This window comes from Lichenostomus cassidix, chromosome 2 (genome assembly GCF_008360975.1).
Source record: "Lichenostomus cassidix isolate B80296 chromosome 2, HeHo_3.0, whole genome shotgun sequence".
NCBI lineage: Eukaryota > Metazoa > Chordata > Aves > Passeriformes > Meliphagidae > Lichenostomus > Lichenostomus cassidix.
The window spans coordinates 135718225-135736459 of record NC_139482.1 but is presented as its reverse complement, the minus strand read 5'-3'; the positions used below and the strand labels follow the sequence as shown (position 1 = coordinate 135736459).

General features: G+C 35.2%; 1 protein-coding gene across 1 annotated transcript in view; it reads left to right on the top strand.

The window, feature by feature from the left end:
- Positions 1–18235, top strand: part of CSMD3 (CUB and Sushi multiple domains 3) — a 596977-nt gene that overhangs the window by 466590 nt on the left and 112152 nt on the right. The window contains exons 33-36 of the mRNA XM_085053430.1: positions 10713–10826; positions 11651–11746; positions 12619–12822; positions 15722–15846. Coding sequence (XP_084909556.1) covers positions 10713–10826; positions 11651–11746; positions 12619–12822; positions 15722–15846 — 539 coding nt within the window. The remainder of the gene's footprint in view (positions 1–10712; positions 10827–11650; positions 11747–12618; positions 12823–15721; positions 15847–18235) is intronic.

The window sequence follows — 18235 nt, the reverse complement described above, 5'->3', positions numbered from 1 at the left end:
GTTCCTTCGCCTCACCCATGGTTCCTGCAGAGTTTCTGTCGCCCAAGCTTCATGCCACGCTGTGTGCTCCCACGTGCTCGCGGCGCCCTGGCTCCCACCGGCCCAGACTGCGTGGGGGTTTGCATGGCACTGGCGACCCCTTTTCGTGGGGTTTTGGGGGTCCTGCCGCTTTCCCCAGAGCGAGAAACCTCAGACCTGTTTGTGTGGTTGTAATCCATATTTCTCACTTTTCTCTTAGTTACATTTCTTTGGATATAAGCCGCTGCTCTCTTAAGTAAGATTATCTGTATTGACTCAAGTGTTTGTTTTCACCACTGTGGACACAAACTTCAAAGATTCTGGATTTCTCTCAGTGATTTCTCTTTAATTACATTTGTTTAGAAAACAAATACAAAGGTCTTTGCCATCCTCACTATATTTTGCTTTGTGTTTCTTCCATTTGTATTCTTGACTGTAGACCTGGGTGATTATTCCACAAGCTTAAAAACAGAATCCCTGAACAATCTGTTTTACTGGAAAAAAGGGGGGTGGGGGGGGGTGGGGGCGGTGTTAGCCATTTGCTGTTTGTATCCAATTGTTTATCTATAGTAATTTTAAAAGAAATTTTCTAGCTGAATTTTAGATAGAACTGAGTTGCATCTACTCTGATAACATGAGTACAGTTCAGGAAAATGTGAATAACTTCTCAAAGGGTGAAAAAAACAAGAAGTTGGGTACTTGCACATATTTTGTGGCAAGAAAATCCCATCTCTTTATAAGAGTTTAAAACTTGCAATGTGTTTTGGGAAGTCGTTACAAGACTGTCAAAATACGGCTATTTGGTGAGAGGAAATTGCTTTGAGTTGTTACTTAGTGAAGATGTCGAATTTCTGGTTTTGGAGGCCAGTGTGGAAACAACTGAAGGATAAAAGACCTATTGTTTCTCTGAGGAGGCACCTAGGGTATGTCAATAAAGCAGGAAGTTGGAGAAGGATCATATAATTTGATGATTACAAGGGATGACTAACAAAAGAAGAATTGGGAAGAACAGGAATTCTGTGAAAGGGTAAAGCCTCCCTGAAACCAATGCTCAGCTAATAAGACTTGCCCAGCTCTGATTATATGAGTGTTGCATGAGAAGATAAAGGCAAACACAACCTTTGTTATTGACATGGGATGAGACCTGCCTAAGAGTCCTACTCTGATAAACCACCTGTACCACATCAGTGCAGATTCTGTGTGTTTGGGATGATGTTAGAGCAATGTGGCTCTCTTGTTGGGACCGTCACACCCCAAATTCCACTCTAACAGTAAATGTAACTTTGGATGGAATACTCTGCTTTTTGCTTTAATACTTGAGGCCTGCACAGACCTGTCATTTTAAAATACATGTTATGGTAAACACCGACTTGTGGTAAACACCCACTATTAGAAGTTATAACAGACAATCAGAAATAGGCTTTTAAAAAAAACTATGTTTTTTGAGGTTTCTCATTATTGAATCACTAAGTCAAACTTTTATTTCTCCAAGCCATCTGTTCCTCCTGCCCTCATCCTCCTTTCTCCCATTCCCATTTTCTGTAAAGGACTGTGGATCTTAAAATGACAATATGATTGTTATGCAAGGTTTGCTTTCTCCAAAAACACAAAAGTTTCTCATTTAGGTCTTGGAACAGTCCCTGGGTTTTGCCTTCCCATTTCAGTTATAGACTCAGGCAGACTAACAACATGTCTGTTGCCAGACTGGAAACTGATAAGTGGTCATATTTACTATAGGGATCATATTGATGAAGTCCTATTTCTCCTATTTACAGCTATCAAATGGCTGAAATAATTTCACTTTTTCCTTTCACAGATTGTTTTTATGTACTTTTTAATGATTTTGACTATGAAGGATTATTTCAATGTTTTCTCTTTTTTTTTTTTTTTGTTTTTTATTATTCCACTGGGAGGTCTCTGGGAGTTCTTTTGGGTTTGCCTACTAATGAAAAGAAAAATAATTACTCAAATATTAATTTCATCCACATGATTCAGTAAATTGAAGTGATAATTTGTTTCAGATGAATGAACTGGTTAATCATCTGATCTAAACAATAACATTTACTAGTAAGTTGATAAAAGATAATTATTATATGCAGAAAGCTGTTGTACTTTTAATTAGTAGTTCTAAATTAGCTGAGAGGTGATTGAAGAAACAGAGTTTTTTGAAAGTGACTTTGCCATTAAATCTAGAACCTTTTTTACATAATTAATATAGAGCTTGAATTAAACCTTGTATCTTAATAAGTTTGGGGTGGGTTTTTTTTTGGCTTAATCATGTTCTATTATTGTATTCGTCTTATTATTACCATTGTTACTCCAGAGATTAAATTTTTTCTTCCTTCTGCTTTGTATACTACTTAAGAGGTTAGTCTCCTTGTGGTCCCTCCATAAGCATTAGAGAGAGACTTAAACATCAATTTATCAAGGGAAGACCAGCCTGCAAATTTGGGCACCTTCTTTAAATACATCATTAACCAATTCCATGTTTCCTTGCTACTTTTTTTTAAAATAATTTTCTTACATTAAAAGGTCAGTTCTTCCCAGAACTATAAATAGGGGGTTTGTAGAATAGAATTAATTTGAACTTCATGTAATTTGTGTCTTTGGAGACACTAGTTTTATGAATGATTTTGTTATAACCTCACAAGAGATATCAATAGAAGCAATTCTTGTTCTGTTATCTCTGGATATTCCTTCTGTTACATACAGGCTATTGTTAAGATCTACAGGAAAACAACTAAAAGTTGCAGGAGTTTCCTTTCTCCTTCAGTTCAGAGACTGTAATAGAAATATTAACAAGAAACAAAATTCACATGGTTTACTTTTACTGGTATACTGCTCTTTCTTTTCAGAAAATCTTGCTTAGTCAGATGCTATGAAAGTGAGATTCAGATTTGTTTTCTAAAAGCATATAAGCAACTGTATAAGAAAGCAATGAAGTAGGATTGGAAAATGCTGCCCATGCTCAAAATTAATAAGATCTTCACATTTCTGCTGTTAAGAACACTTTTGTAGTAGCAGGACAATGGTCTCCTACTTACTCTCTGCCTCATCTAATGTTTTCCACTCACTTTTCTCAGTAAAATGAACCAATGAAGTGATCACAGATCATGCAATGTGCGCAACTGGTCTATTTTGCAAGGCACTAAAGAAAAAATCAGTAGTTTACCATTACTGGGCCTAAGCGAGAGTCATGCCACCTGATGGTCTCATCCCTTTCAGAGAATCCTGAGTACTTGCACATTATAACAGTCAAGAATTGTCTTTTATTTAGAAGAAGAAAAAAATTTAAGTAATTATGCTTCCATTTTTTTTTCTCACTACTGTGTTGGTCACTGATGGACTTTCAGAGAACTGAACACATCATTTTGTCTCCCTTGCTACTCCCCTCAGAGTATATTTGAAGCAAGAAGTTTAAACTGTACCAAACAGTTAATTTCAAATTAGCAGCTAAGTCTACAGCTTTGACTATTGGCTTGTTAAAATAATCTCAGAAAACACAGCCTGTGCAAAGTAGATGGGAAACATAGTTCTCTCATTCTTCTGCTTTTATTTAGATTTATAGCATTAATCATTGATCGATCTATGAGGCATTAGCATAGATTTAAAATGTGCTCTGTTATCCACCACAAAAATACCCAATTAGAAAACATTACTAGTGACCAAAGACCTACTTTAGTTTTTAAGAAAGACTACATGTAGGACCAGAATAATATAGGAAAACATCTGAACACCTTCATTAAAGTGTTTCAGTAGAATATTTTGAAACTGGTATACTTTTATATCAAACAATATATTGCCTAACTTACCAGTAGGCCTCTCCATGCAGCTTTTATTCAGTATAAATTTCTAATTCTCACGCTAGTCTGTGCTTCAGGTCTGTTAACTCACTCTCAGTCTATTAAATAACATACAATTACTGCCTATGGCCACCTGTATTTTTTTTTGGTCAAACTGTTCTACTTCAGGTGTATTATCACTTCAACTCTCTTTCATCGTTTACAAATAACATTGAAAACATATGAGAGGTATATTTTCTATGCAAGACATTGAGACTGACATTTGTTCAAAAACTAAAAAAAAACCAACTAAAAAATCAAAAATAGTGAGGTTTAGTGCTCCCACTATAGCCATACTGCCACTTTCTCTCCCATCCCCCTTCCCTCTTGTGAGTGACTGAAGAGAAGAACTGGGGGCACAAAAGATTGTTGTTTGCTATAAGAACAATTCACTGTAAACAGGAATGAGATAAGAATAAGATCAGTAACAGAAACAGTATTAATGACAGAGGGCATAAGAAAGAAACAAGTCACATGGAAAAAAAACCAGATGATAATAGACAATACCAGATGGCTCCCTCTGCCAGGCTTACTGGACCTGAAGGAATCCCTTCTCCTCATAAAGCCTTCCTTCCCCCAACCCCCAACAATGACAATGAGCTGGTAAAGTACAACCACCTGTCCTGGCCATGCTCCCTCCTAGCTACTGCAAAATGTAACCCTGTCCTGGCTGGAACCAGAACACACAGGAACAGAGGCCTTTTTTCTTTTTAAATGTGGTGTTGTATTTCCTTTCAACTCAGGAAAAATGTTGAGTAATAAGGTGCAAAAGACTGTCTAGCTTTTAGTTGGTTAGGCAAAATGAGATAAATTCAGCATCTCAGATATAAAATAATAAATCTGAAGAGCATTAAAAGAGTTAAAAGGAGGTCTTTTTGTCCATAGGGATAAACAAATCAATGTTACCTGCTTAAATGATAATAATCAATATTTGGATTTCAGTTGAGTAAAATCGAAACAAATTATTATAGAGAAAAATAAGAAGAAAGTTGTGTGGTTTGATGCATCCTTCAGGATTCTGTATTAGGTAGCAGATGCACATACTAGTAGTTTTAAAAATTATTTCAATAATATACTCTGTAATTAATAATATAATATGAAAATAACATTACATAACTAGCAATAAATAAAAAAATACTGTTTTAACTGTTTTCCCCCTACTGTTGTGTTGTTGCAGATCCCAAAAGAGCTTTATATATACACATGATGATTCAGGCCAGGAGAGAGAGATGTGAGCTGCAGAAAGGGAGAAAAAGAAAGGGAGGTAGAGCTTTGAAGCCAGAGGAAAATGATAGTTTATGTAGTGTAATAAACTCTGATGATTTTAGAAGAAAACAGGAATTGTGTTAATTAGGAGAGTTCACTCCTGCTCCAGCTCTAGCTCCAGGAAAAGTCCAAAATCTCATATTTTATATGGAATTATGCCCATTTGTTGGGAAATATGCATGTAAGCTTTTTTTTTTCTGTGCAGTTTCACACCACTTCCTCATGCTGAGCCTCTAGCGTTAATAACTGTCCCATCTTCTGTCCCAAAACATCTTACTGTCTATTCATACATTCAGATAAACATTTCCTTTTCTCAAACTCGAGATATTGCAGTTCTCATCTCCTTCTTCTTCACCTAGTCTGATAATGCAGAAATACAGTAACAGGAGAGAGGACAAACCAGCATGTTTCCATTCAACACTTTAAAGAACTAAAACAAAGGAAGACCAGCAGAGGATGGCTTGCAGCTCAGTAGATCTGTTCACTCTCTTTTTTTGAGATCTATTGAATGGAGCAGATATTTTCTTCACCTTCATCTCTGGGCAGAAAGTGGTGCATGAGAGCTTTAAGAACCAGAACTCTTTCTGCCCTTCCTTCCCTCTTCCTTGTTTGCAGAGAGAACCCTTTATTCTGCTTTTTCCTCCTTAGTCATCTGGATGTCATGCCAGGAAATGTAGGACTCCATTTGGCATCTCCAATCGAGACTACCAAACACCAATAACTCTCGATGAAAAGCAAATAATTCAGTAAAGGCTTTTTCCACAGATTAAGATATTAAAGATTAGACAGTAGTGTGTGTCACATACATTGAGAAGAACTAGTATAAATTCAAAATAATTCACCCATTTAAAATTTATTTAACTGGCACATCTGTGTGTGGCTTGGAAAACCTCCATGACTTTTATGTTGACCACTCATATTAATTTGCTAAAAACAGTAAATTTGTGCTATACATATGATAATATTGAGATAGAATTCTGTTACATTTGAGGCCTTTCATAGATTTTTCTTGTATATACCAACTCAGTTTCATTGCTCAGTCACTCAGCACTTCTCTGTCCTTAACTCATGTCAGTAAGAATATCCCTTCCAATGGTTTACACATAAACCCCTCACAAGCCTCATTTTACTTCTTCCAAGGTCAGGAACACTAGACAAGTGTTTTATTCTGTTATTCCTTTGAAATTAATCAAGATTTACACAATAGGTACTATTAGCAGGGACTCTACTTTGTATTCACAAAGTTAATAATTTTCCTGTTACAGCATATGCTGAGAAGTGTCAACCATTACAGAAAAATCTAACTGATAATCACTAAAGATTGCTGTTACAGAAACAGAGTAGACTGTATTAACAGTAACTGGCAGACAACCAAATGTTTGGAAATGTAAGAGGAGAAACATTTTTTAAAAAATGACACCTCTGCTACTATTTTTATTTAGAAGTGATAGTGTTAGAGTTAGCAGTGCTAACTCAGACATACTCAGTGTTATGTCAAACTGAAGTATTACATTAAACAGTAAAAGATCAGATCTTCTAATTCTTTTATGTGAGCTGGTCAAAATTATTTTAGGTTTCCTTACAGAGAGCAATATTCCTGTCCATGAATTCTGTAAGGTCATCGCTTTAGGGTGTCATCTTTCAACCTTTTCCTTCAAAAACCTTCTCACAGATTATTGAGCACCTTCTCTTCAAAAAGCCTAACATACACTCAAATTATCTTACAATGTCCAAGTTTTACCGGACATTTTTCTCAGCAGAAGGGGACAAATATCTGTTTATTTGGTGTCTACATGAGTGTTAGTTAATTTTAAAATAGTGGGTCAGTCTGTCATTTCTATTTCTAGTTCAATGCATCACATTGTGTTGTTGGTTCTTCCTAAATACAAGGGAAAACTTCATAGGTATTTTTCTTATCTGCTGTTTGTTATGAAGATAAGTACCTAAATAAAATGAGTCATTTAAAGAGACAGACTATGTTCCAGTAGGAGGGGAATATAAGTTGCAAAAGTAGGTAGACTCTGACTTTTTAAACATTATAGGAAAAGTAATTTTTCTGCTATTGTCTTAGATTAAGGCTGCAAAGGGTCATAATAGGCCTTTGTACCTTGATCACCCTGAGTTTATAAAATATAATTTCCATGATTATGTTATGAAAAAATCTTGGCTTGCAGTCAATGAATGCTGAACTACTTCATATAAATAATTGATGGACCTTAACTTTAAAACATATTAAAAAAAATCTGTAACTCCTGCAAAGAAAACTGGTTGGAAGTGATTGTCATCATACTAGTGTAGTCAAGTCTTAATGCAGATGTCTATTTTGTGAAGAATTCCTCTCTTTCTAATGAGAATGGGTGCAAGAGTTTTTCCTATCAGATGATCATTTAATTGATGACATTAATATGATCAACTGTGAAGACTTGCTGAGTCTTTCTCATTGAGTGAAAACCTCACACAGCAGTTCCTTGCTTCCTGTAGTTATGCCTGAATCCTGTTTGTTTAAAGCATAGATTTTCTCCTTTGTTGTTTATCATTTGCTGACCGACCATGAACCACCACTTAGCACAATGAATGGGGTCTCCAGATGTGGGAGTTAAGATACATGAAAAATTTGCATTTCTTCTTTCTTAGTGCATACGTATTATCCTTAATTGTCATAGAGACTACTTCTCTAGTGAGAGAATTCTCTTTCCTTGTTTTTAAAGATGCTTCTCAAAAATGTGGACTTTTCCCTCTTTTTCTTTTCCTCAAAACAGAACTAAATATGGTATTGTAATTCCTTTTAAGGAGTTCATAGGAATGAAAAAAATCATAGCTAAATCATAAGCAAAAAGAGCATATCATCAGTGGAGCAGATGTAGAAACAGATTTTTATGGTTTTGGTTTTTTTACAGTGAACTAAAGTTTTTATATTTTATTTGTTCATGATGTGAACAAAACTCTCTTTTGTAAAGATTATTTAGACTGATGACAGAAATTGTATTTGAAACTATGAGAAGTTAACTTCTACAAAGTAACCTGAAATTCTAAGACCTCTAGCTCTACAATTAGACCTATTTTATACACAGCTGTTAGGCCCCTGAATACCTTAATTTTTCATTCACAATTAGAAGCAACCTGTTTTGAATATATTAAAGAAAATTATCAAAACCACCATATTCAAGCACAATTTTAAATTATCATTCTTAACAAATATTGATATATCTGGGTCTTTTGTTTCTTGGGCTTTTTCTCAGTTCTTCAAACTAATTTGGTGCAAGAGAATCAGTGATGTTACTGTAAAAAATAATGACCATGATACAGCTCATGTATGTCTTTTCCAGACTGAAATAGATTCTGGTTGGAGACATATATATGTATTAAGAACTGCAAAGGTAATTTGGTTCCTCTTATAAATAATAGGCTGATTTTCATTTTCCTTTGCCAGGGACAGTTACTAAGACCTATTATTATAAATGCTGACTCAGCCTTTAAGCAAATACTTGGAGGTTCACCAGGAGGGCTTATATGAATAGCACATTTCAGTTTCTGTAATAACAATGCTTAAACCATGTGAGTCCTTCTGGTATTTTCTTAAAGGCAAGTGAATTACAGCAGTAGTGGACTTGATTTTCTGCTTAAGCTTTCTGAGATCAATACATCATTAGGCACACAAAATATCCCTAAGAAGGGAAAACCCAGGGTGAAGAATTATCTTATTCCATTGATATCCATGTAGGTTATTTTAGATTGAAAACCTGGCATAATGTATAAAATAAATGTATATTATCCAGGTAGATACTACTAGATCAGCGCCATCATTAATGACAATTATATGCTGTCTGTAAAGGTTTGAATTTTGAGTTGGGTTTAATTCTTTGCTGGGTCAGTGTAGTGGGTTGACCTTGGCTGGACATCAGGTGCCCACCAAGCCCCTCTATGATTTCCCTTTGCAGCAGAACAAGGGAGAGAGAAGAAGATGGAAAGCAATTAGTAGGTTCAGTTAAGGCAGTTTACTAAAGCAGGAAAAGATGAACAAAAGTTTGTGTGTTGTATCGCGGTCTGAGAGGGTGGCACAGGCCGGCTCCCCCCCGGACCGGGTCTCTGGTTCATGTAAATCCCACTGAATTCGGGGCGGGCGGCCCCCGAGGTTCTGTGGCATGGTGGCAGTCTTTCAGCCACGTCAATTCAAGCAGGAATGTCATGAGACAAAGGAAGAACTGGACTCCATCTCTGTTCTGGCAGATTGGTTTATTTGGGGTAACAGGGAAAAGGGGGTTGCAGGGGAGGAGAAGCGGGGAGGAAAGGCAGGAATGGGATAAGGGCTGCCAGCCCAGAGATGGAAAGACCTTGCGCTGATCCGGACATCACCTTATAAAGGGAAAGGAAGGGGAGGGACTGTCTCCCCCAGAGCCAGTCCCAGGGAGTCTGAAGGGAAGACAGGCATAGGGAACCCACCAATAGATTTCGGGGTACAGCAGAGCATATTTGAAAATGAACCAATGGTATACAAAGCAGAGGCACAAAGGAGCACATGGAATCCTAAAATCCCACTTTGCTGCATTTGTGTGTGCATAAATAAAGGGAATCTGCTTCCCATCAGCAAGTGATGTTCAGACACTTCCTGGGAAGCAGGGCCTCAGCACATGGAGCAGTTGCTCTGGAAAGCAAACTTAGGATAACAAATGTTCCCCCATTCCTCCTCTCTCCCTTAGCTTTTCTCTTTATAGGTGTTCCAGTACCTAAAAATACCTGACTGTTTCCACTTCGTACATGTCTAGACCCAAAGTCCTTTTCCCTTCCACTGTTAGTAATGTTGGATATAAATATTTTCTGGGTCAGAACTAACCCAAAAATATTATTTTTCTTTTCACTTTTTACTTGTATGGAAATTAAAACCACCCAACCTGTGATTCAAATGGGCTATGCAAACCTTTGAACTTAAGTGCAAAAATAAGTCTTTCATTGAGTTTTTCTACTAGAATGACTTTGAAAATAAAATTTTTTGTGATTCAATAGATGTATTCTGAAAAGTGTTTGTTGCCTTCAATCAGTTTCTCATTTATTTCACAAAGGTGAAGATATATTGAATGTTAATATTCTTAATAAAAATGAAATATTCCAAGGTAAATAAAAGTTACAGAGGGTTATCAACAAAATTAATTAATAAAGCATGGTATATAATAATATGTCTGGAATTATAAAGGAGAAAATTACACTGAGTATTTAGATGAGTGTTGCATGGGGGAGGACACAGAATTTGAAAGAATATTCAACAAGGGAAAAATTGTTTTGTTCTTTCATTACGAGACTCTTTTAATGATTATATGTGTATGTATGGTATATGTATGGGTTCTGTACCTTCATTGTCTATTTTAGTTGTATTTTTATCCTTTTCCTGCTGTAATGGTATGAAAAACAGCTAAAATTCAGCAGCAGGACAGCTGACTTTATTATTTTTAAAACCATACATTAATGTATATTGTGTTCTCTCTTGTTTTTGTTTTTTTTCCCCTTTCTTATTCTGTTCCCTATTTGGATTTGGTTTTGTTTTTTTTCTTGGCTACTGGTGCCTCTTCCTTCTTTTCCTTTTTATTTGGTCAGTTGTTTTTGGCCAGTTTGTGTTTTTCCAGACATCCCTCCATGACGTAGTTGAAGTATACGATGGCCCAACTCTGCAATCATCTTTGTTATCCTCTCTCTCAGGATCTCATTCAGGTATCATTTAACAGAACTGTCAGTATATCGTTATTTACTTTTTTAATGAACCTAGAAATACAATGTAGTTCAAATAAGGAGAAAAAAATGATTGTCATGTTTGATTAAATTCATCTCAGGCAAATATATGAAATCCAGATTTTGAACTAAACACTTCAAAATCTTTGCGTTGATGAACAAAATGAATTAAAATTGGAGGTTTTTTGTTTTTGTTTTTAGATATTTTTCTTTTGGTATTTAGCTATTATTGTGGGTATTGAGGACTTCTTACTCTGTGCCTTTATGGCTTGTATCTAGTGAGTAATTTGAAATAGGTAGTAGATATTTTAAAGGGAAAACAATGCATATTTGTACCAAAGTAAAATCAAATAGATTAATTGTGTATTAGCTCAATTTAAAGAGGTAAGGGAGTTGGGATTTGCGGTTTTTTGTTTTTCTTTTTTTTTTCTTTTTTTTTTTAATTTTGGCTTTGGTTTTCTGTGGCTTTGGAAGCGGGGAGAGCATGTTGTAGTATGGTTTTTTTGTTGTTGTTTTTGTTGTTCTTGGTTTGATTTGTTTTTATGGGGTTTTTTTGCAGGGTTTGTTTGTTTCTGATAAATAAAAAGCCCAACAAATATTCCTAGTAACTGAGGGGAGTTTTAACACCCTTTTTCTAGAATGACATAATACTGTCAACATCAAATATTAAAAATGCATATATCTTGCAAAGTTTACTGAAGCAGAGTGGGTTTGGAGAGTATTATTTCTAGCTGCAAAGATGTTGACAGGTATTTTCTTTAGTAAAAAGTGGCTATGATAGCTTTATGTTTTCATTGTTTGAGTAGGTGAATCCCTTCCACTGAGCTCGGGGAACCAGATCACCGTCAGATTTACCTCAGTTGGACCAGTAACAGCTAAAGGATTTCATTTTGTTTATCAAGGTGAGACAACCTAGAAAAATGTGTACATTTATTCTGTTCATCATAGTTTGTAAATCATCAGAGAGAAACACACTGGGAATGAAGAGGAAAGTAATAGCCTTTTAACAATAGAACAAGTATCACTATTTCTACATGTTGTGAAAAATGTTTGAAACTATTCTTTTATCTGTATTTTAAAGCTGAGATCAAATACTTAAGAAGCATAAGAGGGGTTCCAAATTTAAGAAGACAGCTATACAAAGCTGCTGTTTTCTGTGTGTGAATCTGACTGACAAATGTTGGATCCATCTGGGTGCTCTAACTGGTTTATCTCTCAATTTAAATGTGAATAGCTGTAAGTGTTATTACCTTTGAGTTAAAAATGATCTTACTATTATTAAGATATTTTACTTGATTTTCATTATTTGCCTTTTTATGAGTCAGATGCAGAAATTTTTGTATATCAACCCTTGAAACTGCAATTCATTCTTTCATTACATTTAAATCCTCATCTGACAGCCAGAATACACATTTAGAAATCCACATGAATAAATGTAAATATCTGACACAAAATGTTATTTTGAAACCCTGTATTAGCTGAGTATCTCATGGTAGTATTTCTTCTAAGTGTCATTTTAGAAAGGTTTCCACATGGATTTTATGCATTACTTCAAATCTTGGCAAGGATATCAGTGCTATGCTCTCCTAAACAGTAACTCAGTCATCAAAAGCATGCAGTCACTATTGTGAAGATTCATTTGGGGATTATGAAAATGTTCTTAATGGAAATAGCTGAAAGTTTCTTCTAGATGTTTTAAAGATTTGTGATTCCAAATCTGTGTTCTCTCACCAAATCTAAAATTAAGAATCCACAATTGTTTGTATGTTCACAGCTGTTCCAAGAACAAGTGCAACACAGTGTAGCTCTGTGCCTGAACCAAGATTTGGAAAAAGGATTGGAAATGAATTTGCAGTTGGTTCACTGGTTCTTTTTGAGTGCAATCCAGGCTATATCCTCCATGGGTCAACAGCAATTAGATGTGATACAGTACCGAATGCATTGGCACAATGGAATGATTCACTCCCTACATGTGTTGGTGAGTTTCTAAGGCTTTTTAATAGAACTAATTACTGCTTAAAGTGTAGCTGAATGTGTTTATTCTTCATCTTCGGTGTAGTATTTTATTCTTGCTTACTTCCATTTACTTTCTTTTTTATTCAAGGTTAAGTTTTATTCTCCTTTCTATGCTAACCTTTCTATTCTACTTCTATTCTAACCTTGCTGTGACATTTCACAAGTTTCATGAACATACTCTGCTGCCATAAATTATGAGGTAGCTCCAGTTACATTAACATCACTGGAAGTTCCTGGCTGTCCCTCCTTAACCAAGAATCAGAAATACTAGCTTGTGCCCTGAATTCTTGCAAGAATAAGATGCTCTTACACTGCAGATCTCTAACACAATGTTGTAAGTTATTAGGGACAATGCTACTATATTAAAGATTTAGAAATAGTTGCACTGATATTTAGTTACTTGTCAGGAAAAAGGCAGTAACTTTTCAGATCAGAAAACATACCTTGTCTGGTTCTAGAATAAAAGATAAATTCTCAAAATTTAATTTTTAAATTAGTGTGCATCCATTGACATGTATTGACTGACTTACACCAACTGGAAATCTAGTAATTTTGATGAAATTCCCCACTTTACTTTTCATGATAGGGAACAATTTTTTTTATAAAAGATATCATAACCCATTGCAAAAATGGCATTATTATACTGATTCCAGCAGAGTGCACAACAGAGGTTTGGGTGAGTAGATGAAAACAACACATTTTCATTCGTCTGCCATGCTAATCAGCTGATGGTGCGTGGTAGAGTCTGAGTGGTTTTTAGTAAAAAAGACGATTATCTCCAAAATACCAAAATCCTGATAAGAGATCAAGGCTAAGTATCAGTGGGGTAATATTAATAAAATATGATTAACCAAGTTTAAAACAAAAAATGTTCATTGAGACTGTTTCAGGCATAGCAATAGAACCACAATTTCTATATCAGTAAGAAGATGAAGTATGTGGCTCTATCTTATTTAGTCTCATAGACTACAGTTTAATCAGTAGAACTGTACTACTTTTCTCCTTGATATAAATTCCCTTTGTTTTTTCAGATATAACAACTTGACAAACTGTTGAAGTCATTATTTTGGATGATCGCAATATGTTATTGATATTTGAACGCATGATTTAGTCTATGGAAGACAAAGCTATCTGTCTCTAGACAAGTTGAATTGAGGAAGGGTTACAGGCCACCTTCTGTGTGAAAATCCCAGTGTCAATAAAGGTCATAAAATACATACGAGGTGAAAATTGCATTAAACTAAATTAGTTTAATAATTGAAGTGGTAGACATGAGCATATTAAATTACCTTAATTCTAGTGAATGTTTGAATATTTCAATACAGATAATAGATATAGAATCACTGAATCATGGATTCATTAAGGTCAGAAAAGACATCCAAGATCATCAAGTTCAACCTTTGACCAAACACCACGTCAACTACACCACAGCACTAAGTGCCACGTACAGTCTTTTCTTGGACATTTCCAGGAATGGTGATTCCACCACTTCCCTGGGTATCCCATTAAGGTGCTTAAACATCCCTCCTCTGAAAAACTTTACCTGATGTCCAATCTGAACTTCTCCTGGCACAGTCTGAGGCAATGTCCTCTTGTCCCATCACTTGCTGCGTGGGAGAAGAGGAACTCCACCTGGCTACAACCTCCTTTCAGATTTTAAGTCTCCCCAAGCCTTCTTACCTCCAGGCTGAGCAGTCCCAGCTCCCTCAGCTGCTCCTTACATGCTGTAGTCTCTAGAGCCTTTGCCAGCTTTGTTGCCCCTCTCTGGACTCGCTCCAGCACCTCAGTGTCTTTCTTGTAGTGAGGGGCCCAAAAATTAACCCAACATTCAAGGTGCAGCCTGGCTGGCATCAACCATTCTGTCTGTTCATCCTTTTATCAGTAATTGTTCAAACACTTTAAGTGACACTGGCTTTTATTTTATCCATGTAGTTCCAAACAGATTCTATCAATTATATGGCACACAATATGTAGATACAATATTTATTATTAAGATAAGTTGTAATCTATCTATTTTCTAAATCCTCATATTTGCAGCTCCCTTCAGAACTTAGTGATGTTGCATAGAAGTGATACATTAGCTCCTAATGGACTTGATAAACCATCTCATCAATCTTTTTCTTCAGCTTCTAAAATACCAACAGGATATCTGTATGCAGATTAAGCTGTAATATGCTTTGTCTCTGTTAGAGCCTCTAATGATAAAGACAAGATACATTCAAGTTGAACATTCAGAAGAGAAACTTGACGGTGCTTAATGTATCTGTCCTGTTTCATGCATAATACTTTTATTAATCTATGGACACACATGTGATGAATGTAGTCTTGCAAGGACCTTGTAAATTCTCTACTGATGTGATAGATCCACAGACTGTAATGGAATAACTCGCACAAGCAGAGAGCAGTCAAGGAGTTGAGACTGGTGTTATTAATTATTTAGACAACAAAGGAGTAATATTAAGAAAGAATGTTACCTTTTTGTTTGTGACAGTTTTTATCTTTTACACTAATACAAGACATAACTTTTCAAACTTCCATCTAACCCTTAAAAATCCTTTATTTTTGTAAGATTAGTAGGAGACAGTGGCATGGATTTCACTTTGTAAAGGTCAAATAAATAAGGGGAATATAAGCATGATTCTGTCAGGTAGGAAACTGATATAATTCTAATTTTCTTCTATTCCTTTTTTGGTCAGTTAAGAGTTTTGAGGTATAAAATTTTATTCTCCTGAGGCATATATAATTTTTTTTATTGTAGCATCAATTTAAAAAGTTTTCAGACATAGTATAAGCTTTGATAATAACTCTTCTCAATTCTGAAGCTTCATACTTCTTTTCTTGCCTTATCCATTTCCTTTCAGTGCCCTGTGGTGGTATTTTAACAAAGCGCAAAGGGACCATTTTATCTCCTGGTTACCCTGAGCCTTACGACAACAATCTGAATTGTGTGTGGAAGATCACAGTACCAGAGGGAGCTGGGATTCAAGTAAGTGTGCTTGCTATTTGCTTGTTATCATCATATTTCAAATTGTTTCTCTTGATGTAAAAGGTGAAAAGATCATTTATCTGTACAGTTTTTCTATCTCATTAATGATTCTGAAAATTGATTTTATTGCAGATCTTTTTATTTATGCAGTGATTAAAAGTTATAAGATCTTTAAAAAATCTTTTAAAGATGCACTTGTAGCCTTTTACTTGGAAGAAAATCGCTGTAACTTACAAATGTATTTCAATAGATCAGTAACTCCTTATAAGCCAAAGGAAATAGAGAGCCTTCCTGTGAATTCTTTTTTGCTCTCCCAAAATGTATATATTTCCTTTAATATATAATTTATATATTCTCCTTTAAGAGTAAAATTAACTGAGTTGCTTTCAAGGATAAGTTATATATGTTTTCCTAGAAACTCTGCTATTTACTCTGCTATTTATATTTATGGAAGTTCACTGTGATGTAAAGATGCTTCAGTATGTTTCAACATGAGATGGGGATTTGTTCTTTTAAATAGTTTTAGAATTCTGGTTTACTTATATAGATTAAGAACTTCATAGAACACTCAGTAGGAAAGTATCCATTAAGCTTAGTAATGTGTATATCTAGAGTTCTCTAAAGAAACTGACAGAAATCTGGTAATTGGAAAGACAGTTGACTTTAATAAATTAGGACTTCTAAGCATCGTGTGAACAAATTTTCCCAAAATGCACATTAGGAAATCATGATAGCAAGTTTTCTAAGTCTGTCCTCAGTTCAAAATTTAACTGCTAGAGAAAATGAATAAATAAAGAGCTCGGTTTCTGAAGATAAAGAATTAATAAGGAAAATCAGAAGAAAAATGTTGCTGACAGTTTATTAAAGCTTTTTAATAAATTTCATCACAGAGCTTTTAAGGTATTCTGCTGTTTCATGAAAAGTTTCAAAAATAATATTAGTTTATACTTTTTATGAGCATTCAGAAGATTTTTTTTTAAATAATTACAAATCCTTTAAAAATTACAAAAAAAAGGCAGAAAACAGAAATCATTATAAATGCAACATAGGTGTATACATGATAATGTTTAAGAGCCCAGTTTCCAAAGCTATTAGTGTCTATTGCCAATAATATTTTATGGCATAAATAAGTTTTGAGATTGATTTTGAGAAACACTACTTGATTTAAACAGTTGACTAGAACAGCTGACAGTTAGGATACTCTGTTCTGTGCATTTCTTATACTAGGAGGATAGTTCAGAGGATTTAAATGAGGCATGAACTGTCATCCTGACTTAGCCCATCACTGTTGCTTTTTGGAAGGGCTTATCTCTTATCACAGGCTGCATTTTTCAGAAGCATTAATGAGGTGATTAAATTGCTAACTTTGATTTCAATGTAGGTGTTTAAGCTTCATTATATTTTTTGCTCCAGAGTTGTAATAAAGAAAAGGTTTATTTACTGTCTCCAAGTATCTGAAGCATCCTAACAGTCAGGGCCTCTTCACCACTTCACTTAAAAAGAAGAAATCCTTAGGTTATAGTATCTTATCAGTTCCTACAAAAATAGTATGTAAGGCCCCCATCCATGAAATAGTAACCACACTTTCATTTTGAGTAGACGGTCCAAGTCCCAAATTTCACATAGAAAAATAACTTTATTACTTGGTTTTACTGGAACTGGTATTTATTTCTTCTGTTGAAGCTATTCCATTTTTTGGGGGAAAAAAAGGCATAATTGAGGCAAAAGAAGCATAATTCTCTAACTGAATGACTAAGGCACCCCTTTTGGGTGGTTGGGGTTTCATCATAGCTCTGTCACTCTTTTAAAGCTTTTCAGTAAAAAGGTTTTTCACTAAAACCAACAAAAAAACAACACCAGACCCTCTCCCATACAAAACGAGTGCAAGAATCTGGTATTTCTCTACTTTGTAAAGTGTGATTTGGCTATATGAGAAGAGATATATCTTCCCTTCAGCAATTTATTTCCTTATGAGTGGAAGGATGTTGTCATCTCTGGAAGAAATGAAGTGACTATTCTGCCCTTTGTTAGTAGCATGCTAGTGAGTGCTCCTCCTCAGTAGATGAGGCAGTGATGAAGGTAACCAAACACAGCAGTTTTCTCTTACCTGGAGGCAGAATTTAAAATGACAAAATTGATGAAGTGTCATGTATCCCTGTGGGACTAGTTTAATCCTGGAGAAACTAGAGAGAAAGAGACTGTAGTAATTGAAAATACAATGTTTTGACTTCTCCTCAATGTCCTGCTAACAAGAGAATCATATTCTATACCTGTATGATTTTCATGGTTGTATGACTCTTGTCAGAGGAAATATGTGGTCACTAAGGGTATACAGGATTTATACTTTGAATTGGCAATCAAATAAAAAATAGTTGTCATTTTATTCACT